Source organism: Bubalus bubalis, chromosome 1 (genome assembly GCF_019923935.1).
Source record: "Bubalus bubalis isolate 160015118507 breed Murrah chromosome 1, NDDB_SH_1, whole genome shotgun sequence".
Taxonomy (NCBI): domain Eukaryota; kingdom Metazoa; phylum Chordata; class Mammalia; order Artiodactyla; family Bovidae; genus Bubalus; species Bubalus bubalis.
The window spans coordinates 158,412,526-158,434,073 of record NC_059157.1 but is presented as its reverse complement, the minus strand read 5'-3'; the positions used below and the strand labels follow the sequence as shown (position 1 = coordinate 158,434,073).

The window sequence follows — 21,548 nt, the reverse complement described above, 5'->3', positions numbered from 1 at the left end:
CACTGATTATTTGTGACCTCTCGTGTTTGCTGGTGGGGGTCCTCCTAAATTATTGAAGTAACCTCTCTGTCACCTTTTAAGTCTCAGCCATAGACTGATTTGACTTTGGAGGTTGACAACTATATGAACTCTTTTATTAGACACTTTTGAAATTTTAACATCAGCCATAATCTTTCATCTTCCTTGGTTAAATCTTCAGGAAAATATGGATTGGCCAAAATGTTTTTTTTGTTTGTTTTTTTCACAAGATAGCTCTAATAATGCTTGGTTGTCTTTAACTTAATTCAAAACAACTTTGCTAGATTGCACTGTGACAGCTGGCACATCAGTGTGCATTTAGAAAAAAAACTTATCAAAATTGATAAATTTTTGTGTAGCCATTTTAATAGTGAAGATGGAAGAAAAAGCAACATTTTCTGCATATTATGCCTTATTATTTCAGGAAAGGTAAAAGTGCGACTAAAATGCAAAAATAAAAAAAGATTGGTGCGGTATATGGAGAAGGTGCTGTGACTGACTGAATATATCAGATGTGGTTTGTGAAGTTTCTTGCTGGATTATAGACCAGTTGAAATTGATAGCGACCAAATCAAGACATTAATTAAGAAAGCTCAATGTTATACCACATGGGGGATAGCTGACATACACAAAATATCCAAGTCAAGCATTGAAAATGATGTACACCAGTTTGATTATATTAATTGCTTTGATGTTTGGGTTCCACATAAGTTAAAATGAAAAAAAAAAACTTCTTGACCGTCTTTCCCCATGCCATTCTCTACTTAAATAATGAAAATGCCCCATTTTTGTGATGGGCGATGAAAAGTGAACATTGCACATAAATGGAAGAAATCACTGGACAAATGATAAACCACCACCAACTATACCAAAGGCTGGTCTTCATTCAAAGAAGGTGATGTTGTGTGTATGATGGGATTGGATTGGCTCACCTCTCTTATGCACTCCTTCCAGAAAACCAAAGGATTGATTCCAACAAGTACTGCTCCCAGTTAGACCAACTGAAACCTGCACTCGACACAAAGTGACCAGAATTAGTCAACAGAAAGCACATAATCTTTCATCAGAATAACGCAAGACCGCCTGTTTCTTTGATGACCAGGCAAAAACTGTTAGAACTTGGCTGGGAGGTTCTGATTCATCTGCCATATTCACCAGACATTGCACCTTTGAATTTCCATCTATTTCATTCTTTACAAAATTCTCTTAATGGAAAAAAATTTCAATTCTAGGCACTTAGTTCTTTGCCTAAAAAAATTAAAAGTTTTGGGAAGATGAAATTATGAAGTTGCCTGAAAAATGACAGATGATAGTGGAACAAAATGGTGAATATTCTGTTCAGTAAAGTTCTTGATGAGAATGAAAAATGTGTCTTTTATTTTTACTTAAAAACTGAAAGAACTTTTTGGCCAACCAAAAAAGTATACATTGGTGAGCAGACTTCTTAGAAACGTCCTTTATAAATTAAAAAAACAGAAATGAAATCCTTTCTTAGCCTTCAAATTTCCTCCCTTATATCCTCAATTTCCTTTGGCTATTTTTAATCATTATTCTCTGAAATGGTTGACATTTGGTTGCACCACACTGACTAGAGTTATCTTTTGTGTGTCCAAGAACTTTTGCTTATTTTATGGATGTCGTGTTTTAAATCAGATTTTTGGCAGTAAGCATTTCTGGTAATTAAAAAAAAAAAAGAACTCTCAAGGGTAAGGATTATTCTGAGGTTTTGAGAGTTTTCCAGTTGGAAACTGTAAACTGAATAAAGAAAAGGCAATATGTGATTCCTTGAATATAGCCTTTTCTATGAGATTAAGATGGATTATTCTGGAAGAAGTTCATTTTCACAACCAGAAAGTGGCATGATGCTTTCAGGGACTAACTTCCATGAGGGAAACTACCATAAACTTTTAAGAATAGGTGTTCTCCAGAATACAGCTAAGTAGATAATCAATAGACATAACATACATTTGCAGGGATTTTTTTTTTCTTTCCTTTTGAATAAAGTCTTTTTAATTCATGAATTGAATGCAGACCTTTATATTTATCTCTTATTTTACATTTGTCTCTTTTTAAGTACAGTTATCAATATTTTTTGGTATATTTAGATTCTGATTTGTGGTATTTGAAATGGCTGCAGTTGATACCAATACATTTCATTTTGAGGTTTTTCGTTTTTAAGTGACTTCTTATCAGTCGTCTTTTTCAAAAAGTTGAGAGTTAATGGAAGGGTAACAGTTTCTGGTTGACCCAGTAACGTTTTCTGACTTTTAGTTTTTATATAGACAAGTTAATATTAATAGTTTTTTTATATTGGAAAATAAGTTGTTCCTTTTGATTTTCTCTTGAAGAATGTGTTCCCTAATTATGTTTTTACCATTATGTACCTATTATATGAACTATTATAAAATAATGGCATATCATTTGTTTGAATGTAAGTTTTATTTTATTTTATTTTTTTAATTTTATTTTATTTTTAAACTTTACATAACTGTATTAGTTTTGCCAAATATCAAAATGAATCCGCCACAGGTATACATGTGTTCCCCTATACTTTACTTTCAATAATCCTAAAAAGACTTAACTTTGGCTTTGGGTACTGAGTGTTTCTCTCTTTGTAGCCTTTTCCTCTAGTCTCTTCTTCCCGGTGGTTGGTAAAACGAGGTGAGTTGACAGCCTACGTGGAAGACACGGTGCTTTTCTCAAAAAGGACGTCCAAACAGCAAGTCTACTTCTTCCTTTTTAATGATGTGCTCATTATCACCAAGAAGAAGAGGTAAGCCTTTTTGTGGCATTGCCCTCTGTACATCCAGTTTTAAAACTCTGTGGTGCAAGCAACTATTGAAGGTGATCATCTTTTAAAAGCTTTTGAGATGTTAAGTGTAAAATTTCTATACAGGGAATCATACGAACATCTGTGCTTCATTTTCTTTAAATTACCTCTGCAGCAGATTTGAATTGTTATCGGCATCATCGTTCTAGCCAACCGCTGCTGAGCTTTGATAGCCTGCAAACCTCTGTGCTAAGCATTTCACACGTTTATGTCCTTGGATTCTCTTGACATCCCTAGGGAGGCAATGGTATTATTCAATGGTATTATTCTCTGTCAGCATTTTTCACACTTCTGCTGTAGGACCTTTGTATGAAACAGGTAAAAGTTGCTGTGATTGAGAGCAAGCTGAAGTGCAACTCTAATGCTTCTTGTAGCTTAATTTAAAATCCAGTGTTCTTAAAAATTGTTAGTCCAAAAAAGTTTCCCCGCAATGGGGAAGACATTAGCAATGCTCCAGTACTCCCCTCTTTGGGGAAGAAAGTCAGTCTCATGGTTGGCAGAGTGTTTTTTCTTCTTACTTTAGACTTCTGGTTGTGGAGTCAGGGCCTACTCTAGGGAAACTTCCAGGAGGACTACTGTACAAGCCTTTTTTTCCTGACATTTGTTCTAACTGTCCCCACTCAAAACACACATACACACGCTCCTTGGCCCTTAGCACTGCCTTTCTCTAGGAAGCATTTCTTTTTTTTTTTAACTTTATTTATTTATTTATTTATGCTGTGCTGGGTCTCATTGCTGCACAGGCTTTTCTCTAGTTGTGGCCAATGAGAGCTACTCTGTTGTTGCAGTGTGTGGGCTTCTCATTGCGGTGGCTTCTCTTCTTGCAGAGCAAGGCTCTAGGGCACACGGGCTTCAGTAATTGCAGTGTGAGAGCTCAGTAGTTATGGTTCCCAGGCTCTAGGGCACAGGCTCAATAGTTGTAGCCCATGGGCTTAGTGGCTTCTTGAAATGTCAGGTCTTCCCAGATCAGGGATCGAACCCATTATCTTCTGCATTGGCAGGTGGATTCTTTACTACTGATCCACTAGGGAAGCCCTAGGGAGCATTCTTTATTAAATGTACTCTACATAGGTAGGATTATAAAATGTCTTCCTGCTATTTCTCTGTAGACAGTCTATCTTTCCCAGAATATGAGCTTAGAATTAAAATATAAATCTGTGGGGTTTTTGTTTCCGTATATGAAGGTGATGAAGGTAGGCTGACTTGATGGCATATAATAGGAATAGCAGTTATTAGTTCACAGGGTACGGTTTAGACAAGATAGAGGGAATCATGGAATTCTCCAGGCAAGAATACTGGAGTAGGTTGTCATTCCCTTCTCCAGGGGATCTCCCCAGCCCAGGCATAGAACCTGGGTCTCCTGCATTGCAGGCAGATTCTTTACCGTCTGAGCCACCAGAGAAGCCCCATGGACAGAGGAGCCTGGTGGGCTACAGTCTGTGGGGTCGCACAGAGTTGGACACGACTGAGCGACTAACACTACACACTACTGCCCAAAGGGAATCGTGGAAACAGGCTTCTATGAATATATAAATTTAATGTCCAAATTATCATGAAATAGTTATTTGAATTCTCCTTTTTCAAACTGAATTGAAACAGAGGCTGAGCTTTTCTTTCTGCTCCTTCAAATCAGACTGTATTATGAATTGCTTCAGCAGCTTGGTTGTCAACGTGACATGAAAATTTTGTGTGTTCTGCCCTGAAAAGCCATGTGTCTGTATGAATACATTAAGATGCTGATGAGTATTTTTCATACTTAGGAAAATAGTGTTCCCATAGCTTCAAGAAGAAATTATCTTTGTTATCTGGAGCAGTTTAAAAAGCTCAAGTAGCTCAGTAAATTTTATTTTACCGATTGGAGAGGAATTGTAATTTTTGTATTTTTGTGTTTTATTGTTGGTTTCCTATGAGATAGCATGTTTCTTTGGCTTTCTTCATGATGTTTTGTTTTTAGAGGAGGGTAATTATATATGAATCTTCAAATGCCAGAATTCTTGACTTTTAACATTTTCCATCTGTTGAAATATTTGCTCTGTCTCAATGGACTAAAAGCTTTAACTAACTTTTGATTTTGATGATAAAAGATACATTGGCAGTACCAAGCCAATTTTAAATGTAAATGTAGTTTTGATTATGGTGATGAAAACATTCAGGGTATTTAAACCAGTATGGCACAACTTTTATCCTTGAACTTGCCTAGAAACCAATAAATACAGACTTTTCAAAGTTAGAATTAACTTACGTGCTGTTCTACTTAGGAGTGTGCTTTGCCCTCCATGGGAGATTTTTCCATTTAATGTTGTACTGTGAGCTATCCCACATTTATTTCCTTAGATATGTTTGAACTTCTTTGTCAATAAAAGAAAATCATACAGCTTCAGCAGAGAGGGCAACCCTGAGTACCTAACTTTGCCTTTACCAAAATTGGGGTTTTCTTGCCCTTAACAATTAGCTCATCCTATTTCTAAGGTGCTCTTGACTCCAAGAATAGCACTGGAGGTTCAAGTTGTTTATGACTTGAATACATGGTGAGGGAGACAAGCAGACCACAGAGGCTTGATAAACAGGCTTGGTTAAAAATGTACAGTATGCACAGCCGTATTTACATTATAGCTACAAGGAGGCAACTACAAATGCTTCGCATGCCAGAGGCAGCCACAGAGAAGATACAGCAGCTTTGAACGAGGCAGTACTTCAGGCTTGGCTACAAGGTCCAGATAAAAGATAACCAACTACCTGTGCCAGCGCTATGGGACTGATCCAGCTACCCACTGCTTAATGTATAATTCCAGGGTTCAGTCAGGAAGCTCAGCTGCTGGGTCTCCAGTGGTTTCTGAGCTTCAGGGAGGTTTCCCAGCTACTGGGAGGGACTGTTGGGGAGGACAGTTGCTGTTCCTCCTCCAATCCAGTCTGGCAGAGGGTTTATGCTGACGGGTGGGGTGTGTGGATGCCTCGGCTTTGCAGCATGTGTATATGTATCCCCGCTGGTGCTTTCAGAGCGGCATGGTCACTAGCTGCTTCTAAGACAGGAATCCTCACTCTTTTTTAGGATATCAAGAAGAACTTAAGTTTCCATTAGCTCCGGGCTACTTGTGAGTCACTGTATTAATAGTCTTTTGTGTCACATTTCAGAAGAATATGTGATCAGTTTTACTGCTGTGGATGAGAAAGTGTATTCTTGGTACCTGAAGCTTGGCTGCAGGTTGTCGGGTGCTTCCAGATCAGAGTTTAGAGGCACAGTTGAGGCTGGACAGTTCTTTGTTGCGGGGTGGCGGGGGTGGGGGGCGGTGCCGTATTCTGTGTAGAATGTTTTAGCAGCCTCCCTGGCCTCTGCCTACTGCTTGCTAGTAGGACCCCCTTTGTACTGTGACAACCAAAAATGTCTCCCAGTTGAGGATCACTGTGCTAGAATGATGGCAGATTGCAACCAGCTTTGCCTTCAGAGGAATGAATATGTACAGATCTATCAGACTCGACATGGCAATAGCAGTAATATTATAATAAAAGAGGAAGGGATTGCCATGTCATGTTCATAGATTACTGAATAATCTATATGCTGCTGCTGCTGCTGCTGCTGCTAAGTTGCTTCAGTCGTGTCCGACTCTGTGCGACCGCATAGACGGCAGCCCACCAGGCTCCCCCGTCCCTGGGATTCTCCAGGCAAGAACACTGGAGTGGGTTGCCATTTCCTTCTCCAGTGCATGAAAGTGAAAAGTGAAAGTGAAGTTGCTCAGAATAATCTATACAAATATATGTAATATCTAATTTGTGCCTTGCGATAGCATATTTATAATTAATTATCCATGACAGTGCACAGACTATACCCCCATGTGCAACTTGACAGAGTAAGTACTATTGCCCTCAGTTTTGAAATATAAAAACTGAATTCAAGACCTAAGTACTTGGGCCAGACTCCCCAAACACTTAGTTTGCAATGGTCTTGCCAGTCTCATTCAGTGCCTTATATCTACCTTAGGCCTTCCTTTCCAATTTCTTCTGAAGCTAAAACAAAGTCTTCCTCCCTGTAATCGTTTCCACAGCTGCTGTAGTAAAGTACCATAAACTGGGTGGCTTAAAATAGGCATTTAGTCTTTCATGGTCATGCAGGCAGTATTCTGAAATCAGGAAGCTGGCAGGGCTACACACCTCCAAAGGATCCAGGAGCAAATCCTTCCTTGCCTCTGCTCTTGGTGGCTCCAATCTCTGCCTTCACCTTCAACTGGCTTTCTTCTCTCCTGTGTGTCTGTGTGTCTTAAAATCTCCCTCTCCTTGTAAGAACACCAGTTACTGGGATCCAGGCCCACTCTAGGTTCCAGAATGGGCTCATCTTAACAGATTCCATCTGGAAAGACCTGATTTCCAAATCAGGTCATGTGCACAGAACCAGGAGTTTAGGTTTCAGCATATATTTGGGGCCAGAGTTCAGTCTCTTGTACTGCTTGGCCAATCACCACCGCCTCACTTAAACATAGAATGAAGGAGTGTGCTGTAATGTCTTAGCCAGTTCTAGAACACGTTTGCTTGTTTTTTTAACATTGATGCCATTTTTCATGAGCTTCCCAGGTGGTGCTAGTGGTAAAAAAAACCCACCTGCTAATGCGGGAGACATAAGAGACTCAGATCCAATCCCTGGGTCAGGAAGATCTCTTGGAGGAGGGCACAGCAACCCACTCCAGTATTCTTCCCTGGAGAAGCCATGGACAGAGGTACCTGGGGGGCTACAGTTCATGGGGTCACAAAGCGTCAGATATGACTGAAGTGACTTAACACGCATGCACGATGCCATTTTTCATTCACTTCTGAATGTCATCATGGTCATGTGACTTGAAGAGCTCTTGGGGGTTTCACAGGTTACCTTCATATACACATCTTCTGTTTCAAACTGTCTCTTCTCCAGGGTTTATTCCCTCCTTAGTAAAAGGCGCCTCCATCCACCCAGTTGCTCCTCAGTAAACCTGGAAGCCCTCCTTGCCCTTTTCCTCATCGTACTCCCCATCTGTCCAATCACCAGTCTTCTACCCATGATGGATCAGCTTTTGACCTCACTTGTTGCCACGCCCTTGTACCGCCACCTTGAACTCGCCCAGAGCTGGATTCATGCCACCATCCCTCCATTTGTTTACATTCCACAGCCACAGTGTGCTTTTTAAAAGACTCAGTTTGTGCTTTGCAAACAGCCTTTCCGTGATTTACCTTGCACTCAGCATAAATGCCTCACTGAATAATGCCCCCCTTTTTAGCCCCCCAAACCTGGCACATGCTTCTTTCTCTGCCTGAAATACTCCTGTCTACCCCATAACCCCATTCCACTCCAGATCTTTTCTAGGCAAAGTCCTTTTCATTCTTTAGGTTGTAGATTAATTGCCACATCCACTGGGAGCTCTTATCCATTCCTCCAGAGTGGGTTTATTTCCACTGCTCTGTGTTCCCATAGAGCCCTGCACTTTCTCTGTCATAATATTTGTGTTACTATGTGCTCATGTCTGTCGTGATGACCTTTGCATCCTCAGTGCTGAGCCTTTGCCTGGCCCATAATGACCGTTTAATAAATATCTGTCAAATGTGAACCAGTCGTGAAGATGGTTAAATATAAACAGAGTGACAGTATTACTCAGTGGGCGGCCTTCCCCCATTCCACACCCAAACTAAAAGTTCTTTGAATTCTCTTTTATTTTTAAAAGATATGTGATTTTTGTGTTCTGTTCCATTATAGATTCACACTTAATTAATCGGGGCAAAAACAAATCTGGGGCTTTATCATGTGGCTTCTCACATCTTCTAGAATTTTACCTGTAAACTTACCCATAAATGACATATAACCTCAATCTGAAAAACACTTTGGATTGTATTTGCAAAATTGTGCTCTGCAAAGGAAGGGTTTTTGGTTTTTGTTTTTTTTTTGACTTGCTTTTATTTTGTATTATTGTGTCAACTAATGTTTTGAGCTACCCATACAAAAGGGTTTAAGCAATAAAAATGTTCATTTATTAGACACACATACACACACACACACGCACACATAAGAAGTCAGATGAGCTTGGGAAACCCTGCATACTCTTCCACTTTGGGAAATTTACTATTAAATTATTTAGGAAGGGTCTTGGCTATATGTAACTGGATACCCAAATTGTAGTGGCTCAAGCAATTAAGACATTTGCCTCTCTCACCAAACGTGAAGACCTAGAGCGGGCTCACCAGTAACCCAAGCCCCTTCCCACTCTTTGGCCGCACCGTGCTCTGTGCACTGTTCGCTTTTGCCCCGTGTGCACATAGCGCCATGGTTGCAAGTCCAGGCATCATGATTTCACTCAAGGACATAGGAGGGGAGCAAGGCATACAGCCTGACCACAAAGGGACTCTCTTCTCAAGTGCCTTTTCTTTTCCTCAGCAGAGGAGAACCTTTCCCAGACAAGTCTTCAGAAGACTTCTTGTGTTTTACCCATCTGTCTTGGGTCACAAGACTTGACCTTACAAAGGAGGCTGGGAAAGCCAGCATATAGCAGAGAGGAATAGGACAACCATGATTGTTTTAGTTTAGCCGTGAAGCAGGGGAAGATGGCAGAGGATTAGGTAGTAGACATTTACGGCCACAACTGGGAAGCCTTCTTTTCCACAGACGCTCAATTGACAATGGATAGTTTGGAAAAGAGAAAGAATTTTTTTTTTTTTTTTTTTTTTTTTTTGCCACTCTGTATGGCTTGCAGGATTTTAGTTCTCTCACCAGGGATTAAACTGTTGCCTCCTACAGTGGGAGCACAGAGACCTAACCACTGTACAGCCAAGGAAGTCCCAAGAGCTCTTTAAAAGAACTAACACATTGCCTTTAAGATAAATGGGGTTGGGGGTAGGTTCAAAAAAGACAGAAATGACTGGAGATGTAGAACCCACGTCCCTTTGCTGGGGCTAGGCCTCCAGTGTGGTCACATGAGTGTATTGCTTGCTGTGCCTTTTTGCTGCCACCAGCCCCACTGTGCCCGTGAGCACATTTAGAGCTGCAGATAGATTGACCTTGTGTGGGTGTTGGGCACAAGACCAAAGGAATGTAGAAATCTAGTCTTTTTATCATACCAGTAAATGCAATCATGTTGTGATGTGTTTTTTTCAGTTTCTCCTAGATTCTATCCCTACAAATGATCTATCCATGATGGTTTGGGGTATCCTCTACGGTTAGATGAGTAGTAGTAGTGATAATGATGGTAAGAGCCTATATTATTGAGCATTATAGTTTACCATTCACCGTGCTCAGAGTGTTTGTGAATCTGTCATTGAGTTAGCCCAGTAATCAAGTATTACTTCCATTTTACAGATGAGGACACTGAGGCAGAAAGATTAAAGTCTCTTTTTCAAGGTCTCTCAGCAAAGCCAGGATTCTCATCTGAGTCTGACTCCGGAACCTCCTCTAACAGTTTATGTTCATTAATTCTTAATTTCATTTTTCTAGAATATTTTTACCTTTCTATAATCCTGTAATGTTCTTGGAAAAATAGCCTAGAAACTGGCACCTTTTTTTATTTGCTTTGATAACACATTTTTCAAAGAGGGTTTTTGTTTAAGTGAATATTTTTATAGTCTTACTGGTCATGAGAGGAAATTAGAAGGGGTCCCAAGGTGCACTGTGAGCCTTCCTCTACCTTTAGCCAATCTAGCATCAGAGTGTGGGGAAGAGCGTTTCCCTTTCACATTTCCTTCCCTCAGATATTTAAGACCGGAGCTTTCCACTTCCTGATCCCTAGTTCCATAAATATTGTGTATATTGACATAACTTGAACTCCGTGACACATTACAAATCTTCAAGTTTTAAAGAAAAGGATTTTCTGTAATAGAATTCTACCTGATCATTATCAGGAGTTCAGAGAGTTGTTAGAACTTGCCTTTTCCTAAGTAGTTTGAATGTCCAGTAGCTTAAAGTGGTGTGGGCTCCCTGGAAAGGGTCATGGCCTAGTTTGGCCCCGTTTCGAGTTTTTCTATTTTGACAGCTTTGCCGCTATAGAAAGCTGAGGCTACCTGACATTGTCCCTCTGCATCTGCAGAATAAACTCCTTCCTCGGCAAATTAACTTTTGAGTATTCTGGATAAAGAAAAGGCAATAAGGCTCTGACTCAAATCACTTTTATTCCTGGAATATACAGCTTGGTTGTTTGTGATCACTTGGATCGGATTCTAAGATCAAGATGGGAGATGGGATGGGAGAGATGTGAGAACCCTCTCTCGTCTTCCTCCTCTTCTCTTTCTCTTGCTGCCCCACACAGCCTTGATCCTCTGACATCTGGGAGCTAAGAGTATTTACTTCCTCTGCCTCTGTACGAAGAGTCATTGTTGCCATTCAGTGTCAAAAGTTGCACCAAGTGCACAATATAAATATCCTGGTGTCAGACAGAACAGTGTTCAAAATCCTGGCCGTTTGACCTTGGGCAGGTTGCCTTTGATCTCGCAGAGCCTCAGTGTTCTCATCTGTACAATGAGGCAAGCAATGTCATGGTCTTCTGGAGTGTCTGTGAGAATTGAGATAGTGCTCACAGAGCGCTTAACACAGTGAATGGCCCCTGCTGAGGGACTGATACCTGCTGGTATCATCATTATTCCTAGTACTGGGTGTCTTTCTCTAAAGACTTGGCACAAATCAGATTATTGCCCTTTTACTTCTAGACCATTTTCTTATTTTAAAAAACGGTTTGAAACCTTAGAAAGAGTTAGTCGCTCAGTCTGTCCAGCTCTTTCTGACCCCATGTACTGTAGCTCACCAGGCTCCTCTGTCCATGGAATGCTCCAGGCAAGAATACTAGAGGAGGTAGCCATTCCCTTCTCCAGAGGATCATCCCAACCCAGGGATTGAACCCAGTTCTCCTGCATTGCAGGTGGGCTCTTAACCGTCTGAGCCACCAGGGAAGCCTTGAAACCTTAAGCCACTGCTGTACAGCTGAACGTCTGGTGCACTCCAAGGCCAGACCTGGATTGTTGTTGTTGAGGCGCTAAGTCGTGTCCCACCCTTTCGCAACCTCCTGCACCGTAGCCCGCCAGGCTTCTCTGTCCATGGAATTTTCAAGGCAAGAATATTGTAGTGGGTTGCCATTTCCTTCTCCAAACCTGGATTATGGCCTCTGAAATGTGGCCTTTAGGAGTAAATGCATTTACCACCATGTCTCTCCCTTCCTATCAAGAACCCGTGTCAGATGGCAAGTGACTGAGGGATAATCATTGATCAACTTTTATTCTTTCGTACGGTGATCTGATTCATGTGTGCGTATCTGTATTAGCAGTTGTCTTGTAACATCCCTTGTATTTGATTAGGAGACTCTGTAACTTTGTGGCTGATAGAAGTGAGTTCAGTATGTTTTTCCCTTCGTTTGGAGAGGTCAGTGACGATAAACCTCGATTGGGGCCTTTCTGATCCTATGTGAATCACTGGCTGTCTTTTTGGGTGACAGTAAATCATAACAGATTCTTACCAACAAATGTGACCCTCATCTCCACTATTTTTCACGTTCTCAAGAATGAAATAGAAAGTGTGTGACATTTCTGGGTTTTTTGGAAGTCTAGTCTTTTTTAAGATTTACTTTTTTATTTTTGACTGCGCTGTGTCTTCCTTGCCGTGCATGGGCTTTCTCTAGCTGCGGTGAGCGGGGGCTGCTCTTCGTTGTGGTGCTTGGACTTCTCGTTGCGGTGGCTTCTCTTGTTGCAGAGCACGGGCTCTAGGGTGAGGGGGCTTCAGCAGGTGTGTCATGTGAACTCAGTGGTTGTGGCGTGTGGGCTCTAGATTGCTGGTTCAGTAGCTGTGGTGCACAGATTTAGTTGTATGTGGAGTCTTCCTGGACCAGGAATCGAATCCATGTCCCCTACATTGGCAGGTGGATTCTTAACCACTGGACTTAGTCTTTATCCTTTTACAGCTGGCTGTGCTATGAAGTGGACCTGAACAATGTACACCTGAAACGTATATAATAGAAAAAAAAAACTAAGAAAATGAATTTACAAACCACCGACTGGGATAAAATATTTTCAAGCCATACTTGATATGGGACTTTTACCCTGATTACATAAAGAGTTCTTAAACTCAAAAGTAAGACAACTCAATTTTTAAGTGGGCAGACATTTGAATAGACATTTCAGCCAATAAGATATCTAAATGTCTTAGCATTTGAAAAGATGCTCAACATTACTAGTCAGTAGGGAAATGAAAGTTAAAACCAAAGCTAGGTTTCACAGCCACTCAGTTCAGTTCAGTCGCTCAGTCATGTCCAGCTCTTTGCGAACCCATGAATCACAGCACGCCAGGCCTCCCTGTGCATCACCAACTCCCAGAGTTCACTCAAACTCATGTCCATTGAGTCAGTGATGCCATCCAGCCATCTCATCCTCTGTCATCCCCTTCTCCTCCTGCCCCCAATCCCTCCCAGCATCAGGGTCTTTTCCAATTAGTCAACTCTTCGCATAAGGTGGCCAAAGTATTGGAGTTTCAGCTTCAGCATCAGTCCTTCCAGTGAACACCCAGGACTAATCTCCTTTAGGATGGACTGGTTGGATCTCCTTGCAGTCCAAGGGACTCTCAAGAGTCGTCTTCAACACCACAATTCAAAAGCATCAATTCTTTGGCACTCAGCTTTCTTCACAGTCCAACTCTCACATCCATACACGACTACTGGAAAAACCATAGCCTTGACTAGACGGACCTTTGTTGGCAAAGTAATATCTCTGCTTTTTAATATGCTGTCTAGGTTGGTCATAACTTTCCTTCCAAGGAGTAAGTGTCTTTTAATTTCATGGCTGCAATCACCATCTACAGTGATTTTGGAGCCCAAGAAAATAAAGTCTGACACTGTTTCCACTATTTCCCCATCTATTTGCCATGAAGTGATGGGACCAGATGCCATGATCTTCGTTTTCTGAATGTTGAGCTTTAAGCCAACTTTTTCACTCTCCTCTTTCACTTTCATCAAGAGGCTTTTGAGTTCCTCTTCACTGTCTGCCATAAGGGTGGTGTCATGAGCATATCTGAGGTTATTGATATTTCTCCCGGCAATCTTGATTCCAGCTTGTGTTTCTTCCAGTCCAGCGTTTCTCATGATGTACTCTGCATATAAGTTAAATAAGTAAGGTCACAGCCACTAGGATGACTATAATAAAGACAAAGATGGCGTTGATAAGGATGTGGAGGAACCGGAGCCCTAATACACTGCTTATCGGAATGTACAGTGATGCAACCACTTTGGAAAGTGGCCCCGTAGTTTCTTAAGAAGCTAAGCAACCTACCATATGACCCAGTAATTCCATTCAGTGTTTCATTCTAAGAGAAATAAAAACTGTTCATAAAGGCTTGTAGTAAATATTCATAACCTGTGTGTGGCGTGTTTCTTGGTCTTCAGAATTATTTTGAGGCATTGAGCACATAGGCTGTTTGAAATCAGTTTTGGGGCAAATTTCATGCCTTGTTTTGCTGGTTGGAGCCTATGCCAAATAATGAATATTTTGACCCAGGTATTTGGCTCTAATTATGCTTAGTCCACTTGCTTATTTGCAAAGTACATATAATTATTAGGCTTTTAACAAGATATCAGGCAGTATAAAGGCATGATATTCTATAGGAAGATTTAAAATATTAGCTAACAACATTTGCTGTAAGCCAGGCATGATTGTAAGAGCTTTACATGCAAAAAGATAATAAATGTATTATTTCATTTAATCCTCCCAACAATCCTAAGAGGTATTGTAATCCCCAGGAGATTTTTTTACATTGGAGAAAACACAGAAAGGATCAGTAACTTACTCAAAATCACAAAGTGCATGAGTGATGAAATTGAGCCAGACACGCTCAATCAAGTCTATACTCTTACCTGTTATACTGTACTTCACAGCTTTAAAATTGTATATTATTCTATTAAAAAAATTGTGTAATTCTAATACCAAGATTTAAAATTAAAATCAACTTCAGTCACTGTGAAGAAAGTGTTTTAACCTCTTAACTTCAAAGTAGACTTCAGCATAATCCTATCTCCTCCCTCCTAGAAATGTTAAACTAGGGTGTTCTTGTTCCAGTTAAGCACAAAGTCAAGTGTGGGAATAGCAGTCATGTTTTCAGAAGGGAAAGAGAAACAAGTTGAAATCTGCAGAGGAAGAATTCTTGTACATGTCTTGAAGGGAAGTGGGAAGAATCTCTTTGATTTTGTAAAACCCCAGGAACTTCTGTGAATCCACATACAGGGAGCATGGCAGAGCCATTACAGATCCCTGAGGAAAGCAAGAGTGTCTAGGAGAGAAACTTGGAGTATGGCCACTAAAAAAAAAAGGATGACTTAGAACTGTCCTGGAAGGCATTAGGAGAGGAAGAGTTTCAGGTTGTCACAGGTGCTCAACCTCGTCAAGTGCCTAGATGAGCAGTGGTGATATGCAGGTTACTGGGTTTGTTGGGGTGATGGGCCATCATGACTTTGGAGAGCAATTTCATTGGTAGGTGGGCACAAGGGTCTGAGAAAATGCCAGGCAGCTGCTAGCTCAGTAGACATTTGTCTTTTCACCAACAGATTCAAGTGAAGATTTTTTCAGGATAGGGAAGCTGCGTGCATGTTTTAAACAAAGCCTGTGGAAAGGGAGGTGTTAAATAGGTAAAAATAAATCTTACTCTTGACGATAGATGGCAGAAAATCCTTGTGTTTTGTTTTGGGTAATCCTTGCTTGCATTTTTCCTTTTAAATTTAATTCTACAAAAGGAATAATTGGAAGCTGTCCTTCTAGTCTGTCAGGTTTTGGTTCTGAAAGAAAGTTCCAGAACAATGCAAGGTGGCAGGTAAGACAACTGACAGTTAAGGCTGACTTGAGCAGGGTATGGGGAAAGCTGGTCTTTTAAAGTCTAACGCTTCTTCTTGCTTTCCTCATCTCTGTCTTTGCTTTTGTACTCCTGTTTCCATTTGGTTATCCAGCCTGTTTCTCATTCTGGGTCATCCTTGTTATGTACCTAAGAGGTTTGCTCATAAGGGTTGAGGTGGAAACTCGTCCTATGGTATTTGCATATATAAAAGCTCATCTCTAATCACAAGGCTCTACAGAAAAACTTGTTCCATCACCACCTCTTCTTCATGATGCTTACATACCTTGGGTTCAAGAAAGTACCCTGAGTAATGGAATGAGGTTGGGATCCAGCTTCTTAAAACTTTTCAGGTGTTTCTCCAGATGTCCCAATATTATTTGTTGACTAAACGATCAATATTCCACAGATTTGAAATGTCACTTGTATCATGTAGTAAATTCCTAAATGTATTTAGGGTCAGTTTGTGAACCCACTGTCTGTTTCACTACTCCCTCTGTCGACTAATATCCATTAGTCTCAGTCTTTGAATTACTGTGGCTTTAGAATATGTTCTTAATATATCATATGGCTAGTCACTCTCATTTTTTTCACAATCTGGATGTTCTTACGTGTTTATTTTCTGCATATTTTAGAATCAGCTTGACTATTCCCCCTCCTCTCTGCCCCTGCAAAGCCGAGATTTTTCAAGGAAATTATGTTAAAATTATATATTAATTCAGGAAGAATTAATATCTCTTTAGTATCAAACTTTTCTATCCATTCAGGACTTCTTCTAAAGTATTTCAAGTCTGTCGTCATATAGAAGAAACTTCAATTTAAAATTCTAAATATTTTGTGGGTTTTGTGTCTATTATAAATAAGATCTTCTTCTATTATATTTTCTGAGTGTTATTCATATATGGAAAAGCCTTTTTTTTTAACCCAGCCATTTTAGTGAATTCACTCTTACCTTGTAATATATTTCAGTCAATGATATTATCTGCAAATAATCAATTGTTTGTAAGGCAAAAAATATTCCATTGCCCAAGAGTCCCTTCACCTGTACCCTCAGGCATCCACAGAAAACCTGGAATGCTGACAGTCTTCACATCTATGCGTTTATTATTTAGATTTTTTTTTACCTTGAATTGCAAAATATTTCAAACATACAGGAAATTATCAAACACTAAAGGGCAACCCACTCCAATATTCTTGCCTGGAGAGTCCCATGGACAGAGGAGACTGGCAGGCTACCGTCCATGGGGTTGTAAGAGTCAGACATGACTTAGTAACTAAACCACCACCACCACCAACATGCCTATAATCCAGGTTTAACAGATACAGGTGTTTTTTTTGTTTTTTTTTTTTTTTTTTTTTTCTGTTATATCACTGCCAGGTCTCTTAAAAAAAAAGTCCTGATATAATATTGCAGGTTTACCTAGAGCCTCTTCATCATCATCCCTTCTTTCTCCCCCTCCTTCCCAAAGTAAGTCCTGTGCTGAGCTGGGTGTCTGTCATCCTGCACTCACTAATGTGTGTATACACATGCAGCTTTGGTATTGTAAAAGTTGGTATTCTGAATATGTAAATTTTATTTTAAATATCTTAAATATTTATTCTAAATATGTAAAATTTGGTATTCTAAAAATGTATGTTGTATGCAACCAGCTTCCCCAGTGGCTCAGCGGTAAAGAACCCACCTACAAAGCAATTGACACAGGAGATGGGGGTTTGGTGGCTGGGTTGGGAACATCTCTCTGGAGGAGGAAATGGCAACCCACTCCAGTATTCTTGCCTGGAGAATCCCTATGGACAGAGGAACATGGTTGGCTAAAGTCCACAGGGTCACAAAGAGTCAGACATAATTGAGCGACTTAGCATGCATGCATGTATATGGGCTTCTCTAGTAACTCAGCTGGTAAAGAATCCGCCTGCAATGCGGGAGACCTGGGTTTGGTCCCTGGGTTAGAAAGGCTACCCACTCCAGTATTCTGGCCTGGAGAATTCCATGGACTGTATAGTCCATGGGGATGCAAAGAGTCGGACACAACTGAGCGACTTTTACTTCATGCATGTATGAAGTTGTAAATGTTGCCCTTATTTAAAAGTAATAAATATATGCCCAGGTCTTCCTGGGTAATGGTGAAGACTGCCTGCAATGTGGGATACCCAGGTTTGATCCCTAGATAGGGAAGATCTCCTGGAGAAGGAAATCGAAACCCACTCTAGTGTTCTTGCCTGGGAAATCCCACAGACAGAAGAGTCTGGCAGGCTACAGTCCATGGGGTGCCAGAGAGTCAGGCACAACTGAGCGACTAATACTTTTGCTTTATTTTTTCAAATATATGCCCATCATGAAAGCATTCCAACCTTTATAGAAATTGACAGGAGAGAAAGTTAAAAGCACTCCCTAATATTCACTTTAAGAATCAACTATTCTCAGAAAAGGTGTATCATGGGCTGAAAAGTGTTCAGTGCATGCTGCTAGGTTGCATGCAGTAGAACCAAACAGTATCTGAGCCGCTTAACAAAAGCATGCCTTCTGAGGGAAGAATAATTGAGGTATTTATTTACCACCATATCCCGTTCTCTTCTGATAGTTTTTTTTATCATGTTAAAAAAAGAAAAGGCATCCCAAAGGTTACTAGGACTGTAAGTTTCGACAGGGAGACCCATCATTGTTTATGCCACAGAGCCACAGGCTTGTATCGATTTGATTGCTGCGCCTGATAGGAGTCTGTGCTTGCACAAAGCGTCTGCTCTTTGATGAGCAGCTGGTAAACTTGGAGTGCGGCTAAGACAATCAGAGGAAGTCTACGTGTAAACTGCTCCGCGCAAGGATAGGTGGTTTTTCCATTTGCCTTTTTCTGAGCAGTTTAACTTCCTAAATACATGATCCAGATTGTTTCAGAGGCTATGAAACCATATGTTTGCTAATGAAAGAAACAAACATGGGGAAGTCTGATTAGCATCGACTTCCCTTAGGGAAGGGGGATCTTTCCCAACCCAGCTGAGCTTGTTTTATACTTTACTGGACACAGGTGGGTCAGCAGAGGAGGGAATGGGGTTGTGAATGGCTGCGTCTGTCTCTGGATTCCCCCCTCTTCTGCTTATGCACGTATTTTTATTATGATTATTTATTTTGGGCTGCACTGGGTCTTCCTTGCTGCACACAGGCTTGCTCTAGCTGCAGCCAGCAGGGGATAACTCTTTATTGCGGTGCAGAGGTTTCTCATTGCAGTGGCTTCGTGCTGTGGAGCATGGGCTCTAGGTACACGGGCTTAGTTGCTCCAAGGCATGTGGAATCTTACCAGACCAGGGATCAAACCTTTGTCTGCTCTGTTGGCAGGCACCTTCTTAGTCCCTGTACTACCAGAGAAATCCTTAAGCACATATTTTAACAGTTATCCTTTTGTATTAGAGTGAGAGAGTTAGTAGGTGCTGGTTGTCATGAGGAGAATGAATTTCACTCAGTATTCAGCAGATTTGGAGAGGGGGAGATAGTAATTTGAACCTTTATGAGATTGACTGTGTGAGGGTGTATTTTGTGTGAGAGAGCACGAACATGCTAGCAAGAGCAAGTTCCTTTTCCTTGTTTATTCCGCTGGGTTTGAATAGTAGCTGACAAGGATAAATAGCTTACTTGACTACTGTTGAATCAAGGTTTTTTTTTTATATTAAGTGTATTAAAGGAGGGGTGAAGAAGTTGTGGACATTATTTATCACATAATGAAGACATTCGCAGGTCTAGATAAAATAATGATATTGGGTGACTGCTATTGAATCAGTTAAGAAAACAGCACACTTATTTCCTGTGTCCTATTTTGGATACAGAAGTTAAAACAGTGGGAAAGTTCAATGATCCAGATATGTGGACACCAGATATCTTGAGGTGAACTCGCATAGCTATAAATGAGGTGGCCGCTCTTCACCATCCCAGCTAAACATTTGAGAGGACAACAGGCATAAACTGGGTCAACATGATCACCCTAGGTCTTAACGGGATTGTAGTTGTCATGGCTTAAGAGAACAATTTAAAAAAATTCTATTAATTTTTCTACTTCTTCTGTCTCTAATTACCTACCCCCTGAAGTCAGAGATTCAACACATCAGTGAAACACACTAGTTGATATTGTTTGCATTTAGGCAAACACAGGGGGTAATAACTCTGAAAATTAAGAGGGGAAAAAAAAGATTTAAGTAGCTTATTCATGTCCATTTGCATGAGTTTCCTATGAACTCTTAGTTGGAATCCTTTTGGGGACCATCTAGAAAGTAGGGCCACTTTATGCTGAAGCCTTTTCGGAACTTGCATCATCTTGAATGATGCCTTCATAGCATGCAGATTTCTTTGCCTTTTATTTCTTTGGGAATACAGAGAATACCTATGCAATGTCCTGGCATGGGGCACTGCCTAAATACTCCATGTGCACAGTATTAGGGAGCTTGGAGTTCTCTGTCTGAAGCAGAATTGTTTTTAACTGGAAATGATTTTAACTAAAAGATGATCTTTTTAAGCTTGTGAGTTGGACCAAGAGAGTAGCTCAGGGGTACAGAGAGAGGACAGTACCAAAGAAGGCTTCATTTTTTTTTTTTTTTTCTTTTCTTTCGTTTTTGCAGCTTTTGTTGAGGTTTTGCTTTCATTTTTATTCTTTTTCCTTTTGGTCTTATCCTGAGTCCTGGATTTTATTAAATCTGTGTCTCAGATGTCTAGACAGTATTATAAGCCTTACCTGCTGTATGGTCAGGCCACTAAAGATGGCTGTTCTCTTATTCTCTGTACATGCCCTGCTGGATCCCTCCCTCACCTATGCCCAGCTCACAGGAATGTGCTTGCCCACTGCCCCAGCTGGTGATTGTTCTGATCCTTTGGCCAGAACAGCTCCACATGCTAGTCTGTTAAGGGAAGCATCTGCCTTCATGATGATTGCTAACCAGAGGGGCTGAGAGGGACATTTTCATGGAAACCAATGAGCCCACTTGATGTCACTTCCCCCTGTAAATGGTTGCTTTTTCCCCCGAGCACTGAAGACTGCTGCCCTGGTCTACTTGCCGCCTGCAGCACACTTGTCACTCTGGGACCCTTCTGTTTCAGATGTGAGATCCCCTCTCCCATAAACCATTGACGTCTCTGTCATTGCTGGGTCTGTCTTGAGGCTGGGCAACTACGAGGCTTGTAGGCCTGCAGGCTGCAACCCCACACCTGCTTTGCCCAAAATTGACTGCTTTGGTTCTGGTACACAAGGTCTTTAAAAAATATAATATTGTTTGTTTGTAAAGTATATTACCCTGCTTCCTCCTTTTATAAAAGTCACATGAACTTTGATAACCCTCATTTTGATATGAGAAATATTTTATATATTCTGAGTGCAGTTGTGCTGGTCTGTATGCAGTCTCAGCGAGTTTCAGAAATGATGTTGCCATGTGAACTTCCCGTTAATACAGCTTATTACCCTAGCAACAAACAGCCTTGATCAAAAGGCATTTTTTTGGATGATACAACTGTATTTTCTGGTTTGGGGTGGGAGAAGGATCTATCAAACTAAATTTTAAAAAGACCATAAAGTTTTTAAAGGAGAGTTACAAGGGAATGGTTGACAGACGCCCACTACCAGATGAAAAAATTTCTCAGAAATCTTGAGCAAAATGGCCTTTTTTGAAATTTCCTAGTATAGTTGAGCACTAGGATTTTTCTTAGCTCTCCTGAGTTCATACATTTGCATTTGTTATTAGGTAAGGTAATTGCTCAATATGGTTCTTAGAATGCATTAGAATGTATTGCATGGTTATCCATTTATTCACCAGTTATTTTTGAGCTCTGCCATGTTCAACTGTGAGGACAGACAGAGATAGAGGAGAGCTGTATCTAACTAGAGTTGGATTTGCCAAGAAAATGACTGTATACAAGGAGTGATTATATAA

At 40.7% G+C, this 21,548-nt stretch overlaps 1 protein-coding gene across 6 annotated transcripts in view; it reads left to right on the top strand.

The window, feature by feature from the left end:
- Window positions 1-21,548, top strand: part of ARHGEF26 (Rho guanine nucleotide exchange factor 26) — a 138,966-nt gene that overhangs the window by 96,997 nt on the left and 20,421 nt on the right. For all 6 annotated transcript variants that reach the window (XM_044945648.2, XM_044945642.2, XM_044945634.2 and 3 more), the window contains one exon: window positions 2,637-2,791. In XM_044945648.2, the coding sequence (XP_044801583.2) occupies window positions 2,637-2,791 (155 nt within the window). The remainder of the gene's footprint in view (window positions 1-2,636; window positions 2,792-21,548) is intronic.